Genomic DNA, 16,179 nt, shown 5'->3' on the forward strand with positions numbered 1-16,179 from the left:
GCCATATATTTTAGAACAGAAAGTTTATTAATTTAAATATGGACTACTAAAAATACCATCTTATGAAAGATTTTTCTTCTCCCTGAGGCAGGAGTAAAAAACATGCAAGTGTATTGTAACTCAGCAAAGAGCTATAAACACCAAAGTAGAAGGTGATAGCTGGATCACCTACCACAGTGCAATGAAAGGTACATGAACAACCTGTGACTATAAACATATATAAATAGGAGAACAAAAAATAAAGGGGAAACAAAAAAAAGACAGGGGGAAGGAAAGTGAAGAAGAGTCTCACAGGAGAGACAATAAAAGAAGCAAAACAGTATTGATCAGCTGATGTCCCTAGAGTATGTTAAACATTGCTGCCAAGGGTCAATGGGTTTCACTAGTTGTCTATGGGCCACGTATTGAATATATTTGATTGGATAATTCCTGTGAAATTCAAGAAAAAAAATTTAGAGAAAGCACAGAAATCAAATTTCTCACACATTCCCTTTGTATCAGGAAGCAACTGTGAGTTTGGATCCCTAAAGACTGCACACACGTACGCATAGACACAGGAATGTAAACTGACCTTGCCCTGTGTTTTTCAGAATGCAGGTTTAAAGTAGGAACCCCAAGCAGCTCACTGCCTGCACAAAAACTCCTGAACTGACCTGCAGCCACCTGCTGTGAGTTCAGCCTCTTTAGTTAGCTGGAAGCAGGAAGTAAGATATTGGGGCAGAGTCAGTAGCTGCTATTTGTCCAGTTTGACATGGAATTCAGTATAATTCATGCAGTTAGTGTCTGTTGACATAAACATACAACTTGCATTTCCCATTTAGCTAAATTTAGTGATCTTTGGCATAACAAGCCTCAGTGTCCCAATAAACAGTACTACTTCTTATTATGTCATAGAATCTACTACAATAATCTTTCCTTAAACCTGAAAACTACTCCCAGGTCAAACAGTTGCCAGAAGTTCACAATATTTTGGTTGCTGCCAACCTTCATGCTGATTTTTTTCCAATTCTATTCACATGCACTGATGTTACTACAAATGATGATTTCTAAAATTTCCACAAAAGCTAAATTATTCAGTTAACTTAGTTTCATATTTTTGAACAAGAGGCCTGATTCTTCACTACAGGTATATTCGCATGGCACAATGACATAATCTCCTACATGTGCCAGAAGCATTATAGGGATGTAAATCTGTGCTGCTCAGAGCCCCTGCACTGGAGTGCCATGACTGTGAGACATCTGGCACTGCACTGTGCCATGCAGATGTACTTTACTACTTCAGAGTGACCACACTATTTTAGCACCCCAATATTAGAATAAAATAGGATTAACAGAATAGAGAACCAGATCCCAGCTATGTGTGAATCCAGTTCATTGTCCTAGTTACTATGCACATAAGTGCACAATGTAAATGCAAGCCATCATCTATTTTTAAATTTTAGCATTTTCTTCACATGGCTGCACAGCTGTGGGGAAGTGATAGGTAAAATTTTATGCAGTGATATTACCCACAATTTTACAATCTTTTTGATACTTAAGGTCACATCTAGAAACTATAACTTGTGGATCTCTGACAGAGCACTACAGTTCTTTCTTCAACCTCTTCTTCTACTTGCATTTATACACTACCTCAAGTCATCACAGCCCTCCTTTACTTGGACTGCTTTTACAGGTATATTAATTTAACTGTCACTTCTGCAACCAGGTAGTTCTCCACATGTCCACCAAAAGCAGTGCGTAGACTTTGAGCACAGAACTAATATTTTGAATTTCCAAAAAGATTATCTTACCAGTTTTATGAAATTGCAAGTTCAAAAGTCAGACTATGGCACATTTATCTCTTACTCACATGATTCTACAGGTTTAAAATCACACTTTTTGTTCCACTTGAGTATTTTGTGTATAGAAAGCATTAGCCACAAGACAAACAGCTGTCTTTAGGAAGCATCTTCCGTTTAGGAAGCATCGTTTACCTGATAATTTATTTTAATCCTCATCAGCATGAGATTAAACTGATTTGCTCTTTCTGCTGTGAGACACAAGTGATTACTCTTGCCTTAAACTTAAACTAAAGTGTTTTCATTTATTAACAAAATCAGCTTGAGCTGAACTTTGAAGATCTATACTCATGAAGTTCTCCATGGGGTTTATGTCAATCAAATACTGTGCTATAACAAAGCAGAAGTTTTTGGCAGCATCAGTCCACAGTAAAAGCAGCATGTAGCAGTAATATAGCAATCTAGAAGCAAAAGCAGATTTGAGGTATCAGTTTGTTAGGAATACACGTCACACTTACTGCCACACTGACAAGAATAATGTCCTAAGAAATCATTATTTATCCTGAAGGTTTTTTAATTTCAATTGCAATGATTTATTAGAGATCATGAAACAATCTTTTTTGGATTTTGCTCATGTTTCTAGTCTTTACAGTTAATAATTCTGTACTGAATGCAATATGCTGATGATGGATAGCTACAAGCTCCAGATTTATTCATGCAAAAATATTCAAGACTCCTGTTGCAAATGCTGTTTAATGGCCATCTTTGCAAATTGGGTTATAAATCACTTACTCAGAAAACCCTTCCTGGGATGTGTAGTTTTTGAGATGTAAGTTGAGGCTTAAAGACTGGTTTAGTTACAATGAGACAGCCAGTGGAAGGTTGAGGGGATTGCACTAATAAGGTGAGTTCCTCCAGTAAAACCTTTGACAAGTAAAGAAGCCAATATTGTTATTAATTATTTTACAGCAGCACTCTTATGATCTCTAAACAAGATCATAGCTCTGCTATACTAGATTTTGTACAAACATAATGAAGAATATGTACTTACAAGCTAAATATGCAAAACAGATGAGCAATAGGGTGAAGGGAGTATTGTTGTCCCTATTTCACAGTATGAGGTCAGAAATAGAAAGAGATGCCAGACTTTTCACCTTTTGAAGTGCCTTTGTTTTCCCACTGATCCAGAAAAGGGAATAGAGGAGACATGGCTAATTCTGGCCCTTATGAGACAGCTCTGTGATATATTCCACCAGGTACACATTTATCATCACACTCTTAGATCAGGGAAGACTTGCTCACGTTAGGAGATATTTCTCTTGTAAACTTTCCCAAGTCTGATGCTTTGTTCATTAAATCATTAGCTGCATTAAATAATACACTTATAAACAATTGTTTCTAAAGGCTTCACTGGTGCTTGCAGCTGAACAGTGTTTGGTACAGCAGGACAGTGGATAGTGCCACCACATAGGCCAGTATTTTAGGCACTTCTGAGAGGTGTGGTGTGGAATCACCTCAGTTTGAAGTGACTGATGAAAACAGGCTTCCCTGTTCTTTGCAGGACACTTGAGTTGATCAGTCATTAAATAAAAAGGGGATGGGATCAATTATATGCTCTCAGAACAGGTTTTCAAACAAAAGCAGTCCCTGCTGCCTCACCTGGAGCACAACTAACCCATGTGCACACGTAGGTGCAAACTAGACTAGGTAGAACTGCAAGCAAGATTCAACTTGCAAGAACCAGGCTTTGGTTCTGCAAATACAGAAAGCCTATACAGGCCCAGAAGGAGAATTTCAGTAATTAGAACTCAGATTTCAGAGAAACATCTCTATTTACAGATTTATTGGCACCTTAAGTGAAGGAGGGCTGAGAATCACAGTTGTAAGTGTAGACACCAAAAGTTGGGCTCTGCATGCCTAGATCCCCACGAAGATGTGGGTCTATATGCTTTTCTGTGATTTCACTGTAGAAAGCAGATATTTTATCCTATAGTGTTGACTTTGTGGTGATTTCAACTGAGGGAATTAAAAGTTTACAATGTCTGAATAGTGATTTACTACTTGATATTCATATGGATTGGGTTTGTATTTCTTACTACTGGTTCCCCTGACAGTTTAGGATTTATCTTTCGATCCATTTTCATTTCAAATCACATAAGAAGAGATGTTATCGACTGCTTTGTATTCAGTGACAAATTCCTCCTCTTATTAACAAACCGTCCAGGCTCTTGCTAAAAAGATGATGCACTTGATAGCACACGGGGATTTAAATACTGTCCACTGAAAGGGTACTTGTGCAGACTAATGCAGAGTTCCCAGCAATTCCTGGGCCTAATTGCTACAAACTGGCTGAAGTCACAAGCTTCCCTTCCAGATTTTGAGTATAGCAACTTGAAACATTCTCTGAATTCAGGTTTTGATCCAAACCTCATTTAAAAACAGAACAAACAAAAACTAAAAAACAAACACCACACTACACATCCAACCCCACAATTTAAAAAAAAATTTTAAAAAAATGAAAAAGAAAAAAAGAAGGACCCAAAGCAAAAAAGACAATACAGAGAAGCTTTTGAATTTTGATTTCCTTCTTATCTAGGGCATTTGGACCTAAGACATTACTAAAGCCTACCTAAATATATAAACTTCATTGCAGTATAGAACTGATTAAAAAGTCTTTGCATTTGTCTTTACGGGAAAGAAGTCATCCTAATATTTAATGTATAGAATAAATTGTCTTTATGGGAAAGAAGTCATCCTAATATTTAATGTATAGAATAAATTGTCTTTATGGGAAAGAAGTCATCCTAATATTTAATGTATAGAATAAATTGTCTTTATGGGAAAGAAGTCATCCTAATATTTAATGTATAGAATAAAAAGATGCAAAAAAGAAAGGCAGAAATAAAAGCATGCAATATTTAGAAGACCCAAACAAGTAACAGAGAGCAACCAAGGAAAGTGAGGCAGAAAGATGGAAAAGAGAGACTGTAAGAAGTACAGCAAGATAGCAGGAGAAAGGAGACAAAAGCTGATAACAAAGAAAGGAGAAAAAATACTAAGAAAATATTTTCCTGAGCATCTATTAGATCTTCTCACAAGAATGTTAAAAGAGGAAAGATGTTTGTATAAATATTAACAACAGGGTATTTCTTAAAGGTCTTTGTAGTAATTTATACAAATTTTAAGTTTGCAAGTTCTACTGGCAATAGCATTAGATCTAGCAGGTCTTTTGAAGAAGTCAAGGATGTTAACTTGAAGTGTATATTTGTGATGAATTTCAGTTGCCTTGACTGTCTCATATAAATTTTTATGCTTTATTTTTTCAATATTTAAAACCTATAAAGTAGCATCCTAGTTCATGTCAAGTATATCAGAGTCAATTATAGCAGACCATGATTTGCAATGCTACGTGCCTCATGTTAGGCTGCCAAGCCTATTTTTGGGTATGAAATAATTAGCCTCAATTTCAAAACTGACTGGACCAATTCTGCTTTGTCCATACTTAATAAAATTCCCAATGGTGAAATTATTACAAAAATGTGTTGCTATTTTAACACATCAAAAAACTCTCCCATAGAATGCAAAGAATTTTTTGGTTCTTTTCCCAAGGGACTTTAAATCAGTTGGTAAGATTGTGCTATCCACACTAATTCCCAGTAGTGACATAGCATTCCATGAGAAAAACAGAAAATGTGTCTGATCATGTGTTTTAAATGAGATGAGAGATAAGAAAAAAGTGTCAGCTCTCTCTCTGTGACATTCATTGGCATACAAGCCTTCTTTTTTTCTCATACGTGAAAAATCTAAGACAGAAGTTTGATTTCCTTAGATTTTTTTTTCTGGTTTTAAATGTAATACTTCCATTAAGATTTCATGTGAGTAGCTTCATATGTGCCATATTATAATAATCTGTTGTCTACAAAATAAATTATACATGCAGCATATAAGTATATGAGCTAAAGTATACCACAACTTCTGCAAAACTTGGAAAAAAAAGTCTGAATTTACAATGCCAGTTGATTGCTGTTGTCAGTGTGATTAGCTAGTGGTTATATCAGTGTTACTGAAACAATATCACAGCCAGAAACCCTGGTTCCTGTTGGCCCCACTGCCTACCCTTTTCCATTTGCTTTTACAGTCCTTTTAGTCCTGGGTGAAACATTCTCTGTTGTCTTCACTCATTCTGTAATAACACATCACAGCTCCAGCACACACAGTCAGCCAGAAGTGGCAGTTTCTCAGCTCCAGTAAGTTCAGAACTCCATGAAGACTAAATTACTTCTGTTCCAGAACTCACCTTCCTTGAGATCAAGTTAAGCTCATTAAGGAGACAAGAGTTTTGGGAAGTCTGTGCTGTAGCCTTGCCTTTCAGCTGCACCTGTCACGCGTAAACACTTTGGATTTTTGTATTTCCACAGCTGTGCAGACCCATCACTAAAATGTCCTGCTGGTGGTTTTCATTGCCCAAGTCGTGCTGCTGGTGAACACATCCAGCAAATCAGCACGGCCTCATAAACAGGGCACGTGACTGTGCTTGGGAGACTGAGATTCCCTTTCTGACCCGTTTGATGAGTCTGGGACCATCACACCTGCCCTGTGCCATTGCTCCAGCCTTCACATCCCGCTGCGCTTCCCCCGCACGCGCTGCGGGGCAGGGCTGGCTCACACTGCTCAGTTTTACAGTGCCAAGCACAGACAAGGCCCTGGACACTTCTGTACGTGGTAGTAAGAAATCCACTGTTAAACGTCTCTGTAATTATTCTTTTTCTTTTCACATGTAAATGTTCACATTTTAATGGAATGGAAATACCTGACTTGCTTTACTCCGAACTAATGAATCGAGTTAGTGCCATCAGAACCTTCTTCTTGCAATTTAGGGACCAAGAAGACAATAAAAGAAAAGAAAAAGAACCAGCTATTCATTCAGTCTCCTTGTTGAGTCAGCACCAGGATGGTTATTTTTAATAAAAAGATAGAAATATTTATGCCTGAAGGACTAAGATTTGTTGAAGCTCAAGAGCTATGATAGAAAGAAATGGAGTTTTTTTCCTTCCATTCAGTATTTACATATAAAAAGCATCTACTTTGCATATAGTACCTGTCATTGTCTCCAACTCAATAAGAATCTATGCATAATATTTACAGGAAATAATGCTGAGGTATGTAACTGCTAATATTAAATACTGTTTTAAAGTACACTTCGATGTGTTATTACCAGAAGTAAAACTATACTCCAGAAGGAAGACTGTCAGAAAACCAGTAAAGTGGTCTTCAATTAATGTCTAGTTAGAGAGTACATTTTCTTTGCATCAGTAAATTCTGTTTTAGCTTGGTGGACCTGATACTATGTGGGAGCTCGTGAGGAATACAAGGGGCCCACACCTTAGCTGTGGGCTTCAGATTTGGGTGATAAAAAGGTACATTGTTCATCCCTCTTGACGCTCTCTGTACTTTCTTGATGTGAACAACTTGTGATATTTCTCAGTTGCATTTCCCCTCAGCCATACTCAAAATATGTCAATTCTTCCACCACATCCCTTTTAACAGCCAATTTTATTTTTTCCCATCCATATTAGTAAAAAGTCACCCAGGTTATCATCATCTTGCACATCACCCACTGCAATCTCCCCTTCCCTCTGGTTTGCTTCCCTGTACCTGGTACGCCAAGTAGAGCCCTCTCCAAATGCTATCCAAGCAATCCATAATGCAGCACAGCCAGGAAACACCTGAGTCCTGTAATCCTATCCTCCACATTCCTCTAACTCCAGTCCCTCAGCACTGCTCTTCTGCCAGCAACCAAGGATTTCCTAGCACAGGTTAACAGCTTGACTGTCTCTCTCCCCAGGTATGGATCGGAGCCAAGGTAAAGATCTAATCTCAGGTGTTAGGAGTGGTAAGAACTTCCTTGATTAAAATAGTGTTCTTAATGTTTTGCCAGCTCTTCTCCTCACTTCTCACCTAGTAGGAAATGAGTGACACAAGAGAAATATTTCTACCCTCAAAGCTCTCTAATATGGATCAGATCATTACCATATGTCTTCAGGTTTGGTATTCTGTGTTTTTTTTACAGAGTTGGTGTAGATCCAGATGAAGATCTTAAAGCTGAAGCTGCAAGCCAGGTATGTCAGGATTTTAGACATACATGCTAATTTATTTTTTTTTAAAGTGTTCAGCTGTTGACAAATCACATCTGGAATTAAAAAGGAGAATGTGTAATGTTCAATACTAATAGCTCAGGTTTCTAAAAATATTTTTCAGTTAGTTTTCACATGGAAGACTAAGTACATTGTGAAGTTGAAACCTTTGAAGGGAGCTCTTGAACAAGCTGCAGCTATTCATCTGCCTCCTTCCCTTTTTTGTCACACATGTAAGGCATTGTTCCAAATGCAGGGCTGCCTGCAGCAGCAGGAGAGATCTGTAGAGGGTCAATGTACAGGACACAACGTGTGCTTCAGCATGGCAAGGGGAACAGCAGAACCACTGGGGAGAAGCCACACTAGAGCTGACAAGTTGCTAAAGCAAAAAGCAAACAAATGCCTAATGCCAGGTTCCTGTTTCTAGGAATACCATCCCACGCGCACTTTCAGACTATGCAACTGGAACTGGAACTCAACAATTATACAAATGTAGAAAATAGGTTGGGGAAGACAAGAATAAGATACTTTATTCACTTGAAAATACCTCAGAGATATCATTAGGCAGAATTTTAATATATCTTACATACTGAGTATTCCAAACCTTTACACATTTGCACATATCTGAAGGCACATAGGGTGGGTCTCAGCTTTCACTGAAATGGAATTCTGATGCCTAAGTGTCCTGATGTTTCTTTGAAAAGAAGAAAAACCAATATTATTCATACTGACCACATCCTCAGTTTTACAACCCAGTCACTATTAAAAAGGCTGGAATAACACTTCATTGCACCACGCCAAGATACTGATTTATTCTGTCTGAGGAGACTTGTGACTAAATTCACTTTCCTAAGCATCTTGGTAGGAATTCCTACAATGCCTCTGTCCAAATTCTGAAAAAGGGCAGGACACAAAACCATAATCTATTCTTGAACAGAGTTTAGAGATACATAATTTCAGAAATTTTCTACTCTGCAGCACTCATGAATTATCAAAGACCGGGGAATGCAGAATAAAGCATAAAATTGCCTGAATGTTTGTTTTGCAAAAACCTGCTTTCTTCAGAAGCCGATAGGCATCTGATTTTCTCAATCTCCTATTAAAAATGAAAATAGTAATGTTTATTCATAACAATAACACTTTCAGTGTCCCAGCTCTGCCCTGTGAATTAACACCTATCTCTGCTGACAAAACTCAGCTATACAACATGGAAGGTGTAAAAAAATATAACACCTTTCATGCCCTATCATATCCAATTCAGCATTCCTTATAGTAGTAAATTATACCTTGGAAAATAGTTTCACTGCTCTGATTAATTCTCCCACCCCATCCCACCCCATGGTACTCTATTTTCATTTGTCTATATTTTTCTGTATTTTATATATCAATCTTTTAGTAATTCAGACCTTTGCTGCATGCCATGTAGCACTCTCTGGTTTAACTCAGTACCTACCATAGTTATTCAATTTAAATCAGGTTGTTTCTTTTAATTTTCTCTTTCATCTCATGTCTCATTTCTCTTCTTCCTTTTTTTTTTCTTTCCCTTCATTTCTAACAGGATGTTTTCATTTAGTTTGCCTTTCATTACTTTTCATTTTGTTTCTATGTTTCTATGTCTTCACAGCCAAAGCAATGATTTTCCTGCATATATCCCTGGACAAATAACCTGTCAAGTGCCAGTAACTCCCATTGCCAGTTAAAGCTCTCACCCAGATGAAGTTCAAACCATGTGCCAACTCCCTCTGTTGTTAATTGAAGCTTCATGGGAGACTGCACCAGAAATAAGAACTAAATATGTTCAAGAATAAGATGTTTAAAAGGGAGCAAAAGTTAATGGAAAATAAGCCTCTAGGCTCCTCCCTGATCATCCAGAATGGGAAAGCCACAATATCTGCTACTGAGATTTGAATTTAGCTCCTCTCGGACCACTCTAACTACCAGGATTCAGGGTACCTTACTGTATAGATCTCAATCTATATCTCTAACAAGACCAAGACTTTTTTAGGAGCAGAATAAGCTTTAAACACCTTCTACCTCATGGGTACTATGTCAGATGCAATACCAACTATATGACTGCATAACACTTTTCCTTCCCTACCTCTTCATCTTTACATTCCTTCTTTCCTTCCTTTGCCTCCCACAAATTCAATTTCTTTGAAGAGATTTGATTGATTTATTCAAGAATTCCACATACACGGTGGTTTCTGGACTTCTGGTTATGCTCTATTCTGGGCTCCCTCAACCAATAATTTTGGCAGCCAGCTGGCAGCAGATTCCAGTTCAAACTGTAAGACCTGGAGCCCAGGGCTCCTTCCCTAGCAAAGGCATAGAGGCTTTTAATGTATAATTAACCATGATCTCATCCAGCAAAAGCATATCTCAGTTTCTTTGTGTCAGTTCTCCCCTGCCTTTCCTTAAATTTGTTTATCATTAAATTATCCCAGCATAAGCACCATAAACAGAAAAAATAATAGCCCCATATTCATATCCACTTATTTACGGATGGACTCCCATAACTTAGTTTCAAAAGAAATTATATAATACACACTACAAATAATACATATTACCGTAGAGAAAATAATACATAAAAAAACAAGCAAAAGCAGTTTGCTGCATATCACATACATCCAAACACCAGAAGGTAACTGTAAAGCACAATACAGGATACATAGTCACCAAGCAGAGTTACAAAGCTGATCTATTGAAAAAAGGCAAAAGCTTTTATGGCAGTGGGCTTTCTAACTAACTTTCCATAAACAAGGACAACCAATTCCATATTTTATTCAGGTTGCTTATGTATCCCAAACTGTGCTGCATTAATCTCAACTGAGACAGTGTAAGAATATAATTTCTACAAGCACTTTGGAAAAAAAGTACTTTGTAGATGTACTATTGATCTCAGGAGAAAACTAAATAGCCTGAAAAACACCTATCAGTATCATCTCTGTCAAATTAATATTCACAGTTGATTTAACCATCCCTGTATTTTTATAAGTATAACAAGGAATTTAGTTATATTTTTCTCATCAGTTCCATCTGCCAGCTGGTTGGTGAATTTATTGCAAGTTACTAATGAGAATAATCTCCATATGAGCAATTCCCATATGGAAGAAATGAGAAACATTGTCATCCTCACTTTCCAGAGTGAAAATCATTGTGTGGAAGAGGTGGAGAACTGTCCCCCCCACTTTTACCTCTCTGAACCGTAGGGAAAATGAAAAGTTACTTTTTAAGATCACAGGATCTACAACAGCCCAAGAGCATTCACACCAACATCTCCCACCATCCCTTGACTGCACTGTTTATGCAGGTGACTGCACTGTTTATGCAGGAGCTGCACTACAGGTAACCACCCAATTCCCATTCCTGCAAAAGCTGGTAATACAACACAGCTTTCACAGACAAAAGGAGGAAGGTGCAACACATGTCAAACTAGAAATAAAAGGAGGTCCAGGTCAGGCCCAGAAAACCCCTGGGGAGTTTTACCCTTGTGTAGACTTCTTTGTCCACTGCTTTCAAACAGGAACAATTCATGATCCTGTATAAGGAAACTTGTTCCCATAGGAGGAAGCTGGATATACAATGAGTTTGGAAAGAGGAATTAACCAACAACACTGTGGCTTCTGAAAGCATTAGTAGTCAAACCAAGGACATACAGGCCATTTTCAGAGCTCCCTGTGCTTTTAAGAAGCCCTCCTCTGCACTGCACACAAGAAGCCCACTCCATGATATGTTTATTTCCATGCCTGACCTTCTCTTTCTCATCTCTAGCCCTGTGCACTCTAGTTCTTCACTCTTTTATTCAGTGTTCCTGTGGTTCTGACCTAACACAGACCTTTCCTGTCATCACACTTCCTGCTTAAATGTTTCAACTCTTTTCCCAATCTTTTATCTTTCCAAAATGCATTATTAGATATTAAGAGCTTAGAATAGCGTTCTGCTGCTAGGTTAGGGATAAGTACCATCTTCTTTCCCCCTCCAGCTTCCCCAATTACTAGGGAGAGTTGCTAGAATTTATGTGTATGCTAGTGTTTAATAAGAAATCATGTCTTAATATATTATTAGATTAAAACATGAAAATTAACAGGTAAATCTGTTTAAAATTGCATAAGGAAAAATATTTCCATTAAAAATAACTGCACTTGCCACAAAACACAAACAAGACAATAATTGAGCATCCTTAGAAAACTGGCCCTCCCATTCCTAATTCCATCCTACCACTAATACTTCTTAGTACTGATGTGATGCCCAGAGTAAGACAAAACTGGCTGTCTTTGTACAGATAACTGTTCCTAATGTACTATTCCCAGTTATGACCCTGAGTAAAGGACAGTCCACCTCTCTACCTGTGCAGCACACCCCAAAATGAGCATGCAGAACAGAAAGTGGCATTCTGAGTCTTCTTGATTCAAGTAATGTTCCTCTCCCCTTGGAAAGAAATATAGAAAGGAATTTCATAATTATTAGAATATCTCAATCCCTTTGGGAATGACATTTTGTTAGACATACATGAATAGCATCTGATCTTGTAGGAGTAAACTGAAGTAATCCCACAATGGCAATTAAATCTAAATATCATTTTATTGATCTTAGAAATATAGTGCTTCTCAGCTGCTTAATAAAATTGGAACCATTAATAAAAGTAAATGAGTGCAGCAATGAAAAATGTGCTATATGAACCAATTTGCTCCTGAACTGATTCACAGAGATGACATCTGTGCACCAGCAAAGCTTTTTAAATTAAAAAAAAGTGCAGTTAATTTTAATTTGGTTTGGCATGCATTTTTAATATGGGAACTCTATGTTTTATTTATTTTATAAAAATGCTTTTCACTTCATTCATTTGTTTGTTTTGCAGAGTGCATCTACCTTGGATAAAAATACAACCAAAGCTGAGAGTGCATGGCTGTTCAGAATATGGTATGGCTTTGACCATAAGTATCCTTTGCTGTTATAAGCCATGCATTATAGCTGCATTACAAATGTCATCTTCAAAATATTTAGGAATCAAAAATTATTATACTTTGAAAAACAAAAGCATAATCTATTTTAATGGGTTTACTAAGGAGAAGAAATTGTGAGAGTCCAAAACAACAGAAGGCCTAGAGAAGCCGGGTAATGTGGTGGTTGTACATTCCTGACTTAGGCTACGAGAGTGAGAACAAGTTAAGAAGCTCTGACCTACAATAGGTTTAAATAAATTAACCTTTTTAAATTCCTGGATAAAGCTAATCCAATTATTATTTAGATAGGGTGTAGATACTCTGTTTGGGGAACCAGGTTAGAGACAGAAGCCTCCAAATGGCTGCTGCCTGCCTGCATACTCACAAAGCAGTGAGTACCCCAGAAAAAATAAGACAACATTGGTTTATCCACACCTCTTACAGAGAAAGAGGCACCCATTGTGAAAGGTTCATAGGACTTCCCTAAAACTTATACTTCCTATTCCCTGGATTCCTGAGCCTCTGTGCTTTTACTCACATTCCTACTGAGGTGTGTATGGTGGAGATCTTGAATATGGGTGTCTGATGCTTTATTCCAGAAAGTCTGGTTTCCATGTTTTTTGCTTTTCATGAAAATATTTTAAGTGATAAAAGAACATCCTCCCTAAGCCAAGGCATTAGTCTGCCACTAATGCCCGTGCAAAACCAGCAACAGCTACTATTGTCATTTTAAACTACCAAAGCTTTGCATACCTGTCAGTGAGATCCCCCAGTAACAATCATGCCCTAAGCCTTTAACAGAGATATTCAGGGAATATAAGAGAAGCCTGCCTGCTAATTTCCACACATCCTGGCTCAGGAGCTGAATAGGCAAAGCCCTACCAGTACTGTCTCCATTATCCAATAGCACATCTATTGGTCCCTCACCCTGCACTGCTGTGCAGAGATTAATGTTCAGGCTGCATATATATTTTTCTGATAACAGCTGCAGCAAACCAGGATGACACATTTCAGCTGATAAAATGTAACTCTTTGGGAATACAGCTTCCTTAGAGAGTTCAAGTGAAGTTATCCTTCAAAGAGACTTTTTATGGAAAAAACATCTTTTTGGTTAAAAATGAATATATTGCTCTAATTCATCTAGCCAAGCAGTTTTAAAGGCCAAAAAGCACTTAGCATTAAAATGTTTCCCTAGGATAATTCTTCAAGAATACATAGAAATAGTAGGTGAATGTTGTATGAAGGGGGAAAATACTTTTAAATGTTAATGCTGAGTGCCACCATAACTGGCTTTAACCATCCCTTTTTCACAAGGAATAGCCTGTGGTTATGATATATCCTTGGAAATATAAGTCAGAAAGAAGAGAAAAAGAGAGAAATCAGAGAAAGAAAAAATGTGGAAAGCAGGAACAGGAGGAACAGGACAGAAGCCTGAGTTAAAAAAAAAAAAGACATGAAAGAGAACAAGGGTAGAGCTAGAAAACAAGGGACAGAGGCAGAAGAGGGAAACAGAAATAAATATGAAAAAGACAGACAACAATACATGTAAAATGAAGCCTGTAGAAGGTACCAGAAGCATTACTTCTCAGAGATTATCTGTATGGTAGAGATCTTGAATATAAGTGTCTGATGCTTTATTCTAGAAACTCTGGTTTCCATGTCTTTTGCATTTCAAGTAAATATTTTAAGTGATTTTAAAAAACAATATTCTTAAAAAGAACAAATTTATTCATGTCAATCTCTCTTCCACTTAAGTCATAATCTTTCTTTAGAATTCAGATGCTCAGAGATTATAGCTGTGCCATTATCCTAAAATATATTTTTATTAAAAATAATACTTCTACATTTTACTAATCCTGAAAATGTATGCCCATATTCCTGCATGGAATGATGGTTCAACCCACTAATGCTGTGACTCACAGCTCTTAGCATTTCTTTGGTATGACTATTTCTGAAAGACATTCTTTTCAGAGAGAGAGAAATTATCCACCCAAACTTTCTTCTGCCTTTCCCTGCCTAATGTTACAAAGCTTAGTTGCTAAATTTAAAGAAGTTGTCATGTAGCACAGTATTTATGCCCAATACGAGATTGCAGAGAGCATTATGATGAAGTTTTCAAAGAAAAGATACAGCAAACCAATAATCTATGTGGTTATATACATCGAAAGCATACAAGACTGACATTTCTATAGTTTGACATTTGCTCTTAGGCATTAACACAAATCTACCCACTCTTCTGGCAATAACATCTCTTATGCCTACTTATTTCACGAAAGGAAAGCAAGAGGGAGGAAATACCACTAAGGAAATCAAAAAGTTGTGCTGCTCCTTGCTGTTCTTATGAATGATTTCCAATTAGTTCAGTGGTCTTGGGCAATGGCAACATGCCATGCTAGGGTAGAACTATACAAAAAAACCTGCAATTCTGTCTGAGTCAAATTTTATTTTTATTCTGAAAGAAACAGCAGAAGCCTGATTCAGAGCCAAATGGGTTCAATGAGGATTGTTTTCTCTAAGTTTCTCTGAATCCAATATTGACACCTAGGAAAAACAAATTGTTCTCTAAAATCTAGGCTAAGAAATGTTAATATTGGAATAATAAAAATGAAGAACAGATCATTTAATTACTTAGAGTTATCCTCTTGGATTTTCATCTCAGTAATTTAAACAAGGAAAATGCAAAATAAAATACTTGTATCTGACAGTGGGCAAATTCCAGTGAATCCATTTCAGCTTCTTTGTTTTTACAGCTTACAATGCATTACACCATTTGAAGCCGTAATATCCTACTTAAGGCTAGGAGGAAAACAAGGGAATAAACAAAGGTATTTCAAGAATTTATTAGGAAAAAAGACCCCACAGATTTATAATTCAGCACTATATACATGTCTTCATACTGTTGTGTTTTCTCAAGGCAGATGTAGACAATTTTAGTTAACGAATTCATAAGTAGGTGGAAATTTCATCCTGCACAGGCAAGAACCTGTGTACATATGATCAGAGCTCAGGCAAATGGTGCAGAGGTGTCCCATTCCAGAGCATCACAAAAGAAAATTATAACTTTACTTCCAGGTAGTAGCAATTTGCTGTTAATTCTGCTCAGTCCCAAACCTCTCTACTTGCTTCATCTGACAAATATCATTTGGTTTTACCTGCCTAGTCCTAAAACACTGTATATCTGATGGGAGTTAGAATTCCCCCCCCCCACAGAAGCCTGTGTTCCAAGTTACAATCTACTGCTAAAAATTAAAGAAAATTCATGTAATAAGAATGTCTTCCAAACTACCTTCACCTGTTTTACCAGCTACTCTAGACTTAACTCCT

The 16,179-nt window shown here is 37.2% G+C and overlaps 1 protein-coding gene across 1 annotated transcript in view; it reads left to right on the forward strand.

Annotated features, from left to right (window-relative positions):
- LOC108640121 (sodium/hydrogen exchanger 9-like) overlaps positions 1 to 14,263 on the forward strand; it is a 57,285-nt gene extending 43,022 nt beyond the window's left edge. The window contains exons 5-7 of the mRNA XM_018075029.1: positions 7,849 to 7,897; positions 12,771 to 12,850; positions 14,170 to 14,263. Coding sequence (XP_017930518.1) covers positions 7,849 to 7,897; positions 12,771 to 12,850; positions 14,170 to 14,188 — 148 coding nt within the window. The 3' untranslated portion in view covers positions 14,189 to 14,263. The remainder of the gene's footprint in view (positions 1 to 7,848; positions 7,898 to 12,770; positions 12,851 to 14,169) is intronic.
- Positions 14,264 to 16,179: the final 1,916 nt, after the last annotated feature.

Source organism: Manacus vitellinus, unplaced genomic scaffold, assembly GCF_001715985.3.
Source record: "Manacus vitellinus isolate BGI_N305 unplaced genomic scaffold, ASM171598v3 scaffold_29_pilon, whole genome shotgun sequence".
In the NCBI taxonomy this organism is placed as follows: Eukaryota; Metazoa; Chordata; class Aves; order Passeriformes; family Pipridae; genus Manacus; species Manacus vitellinus.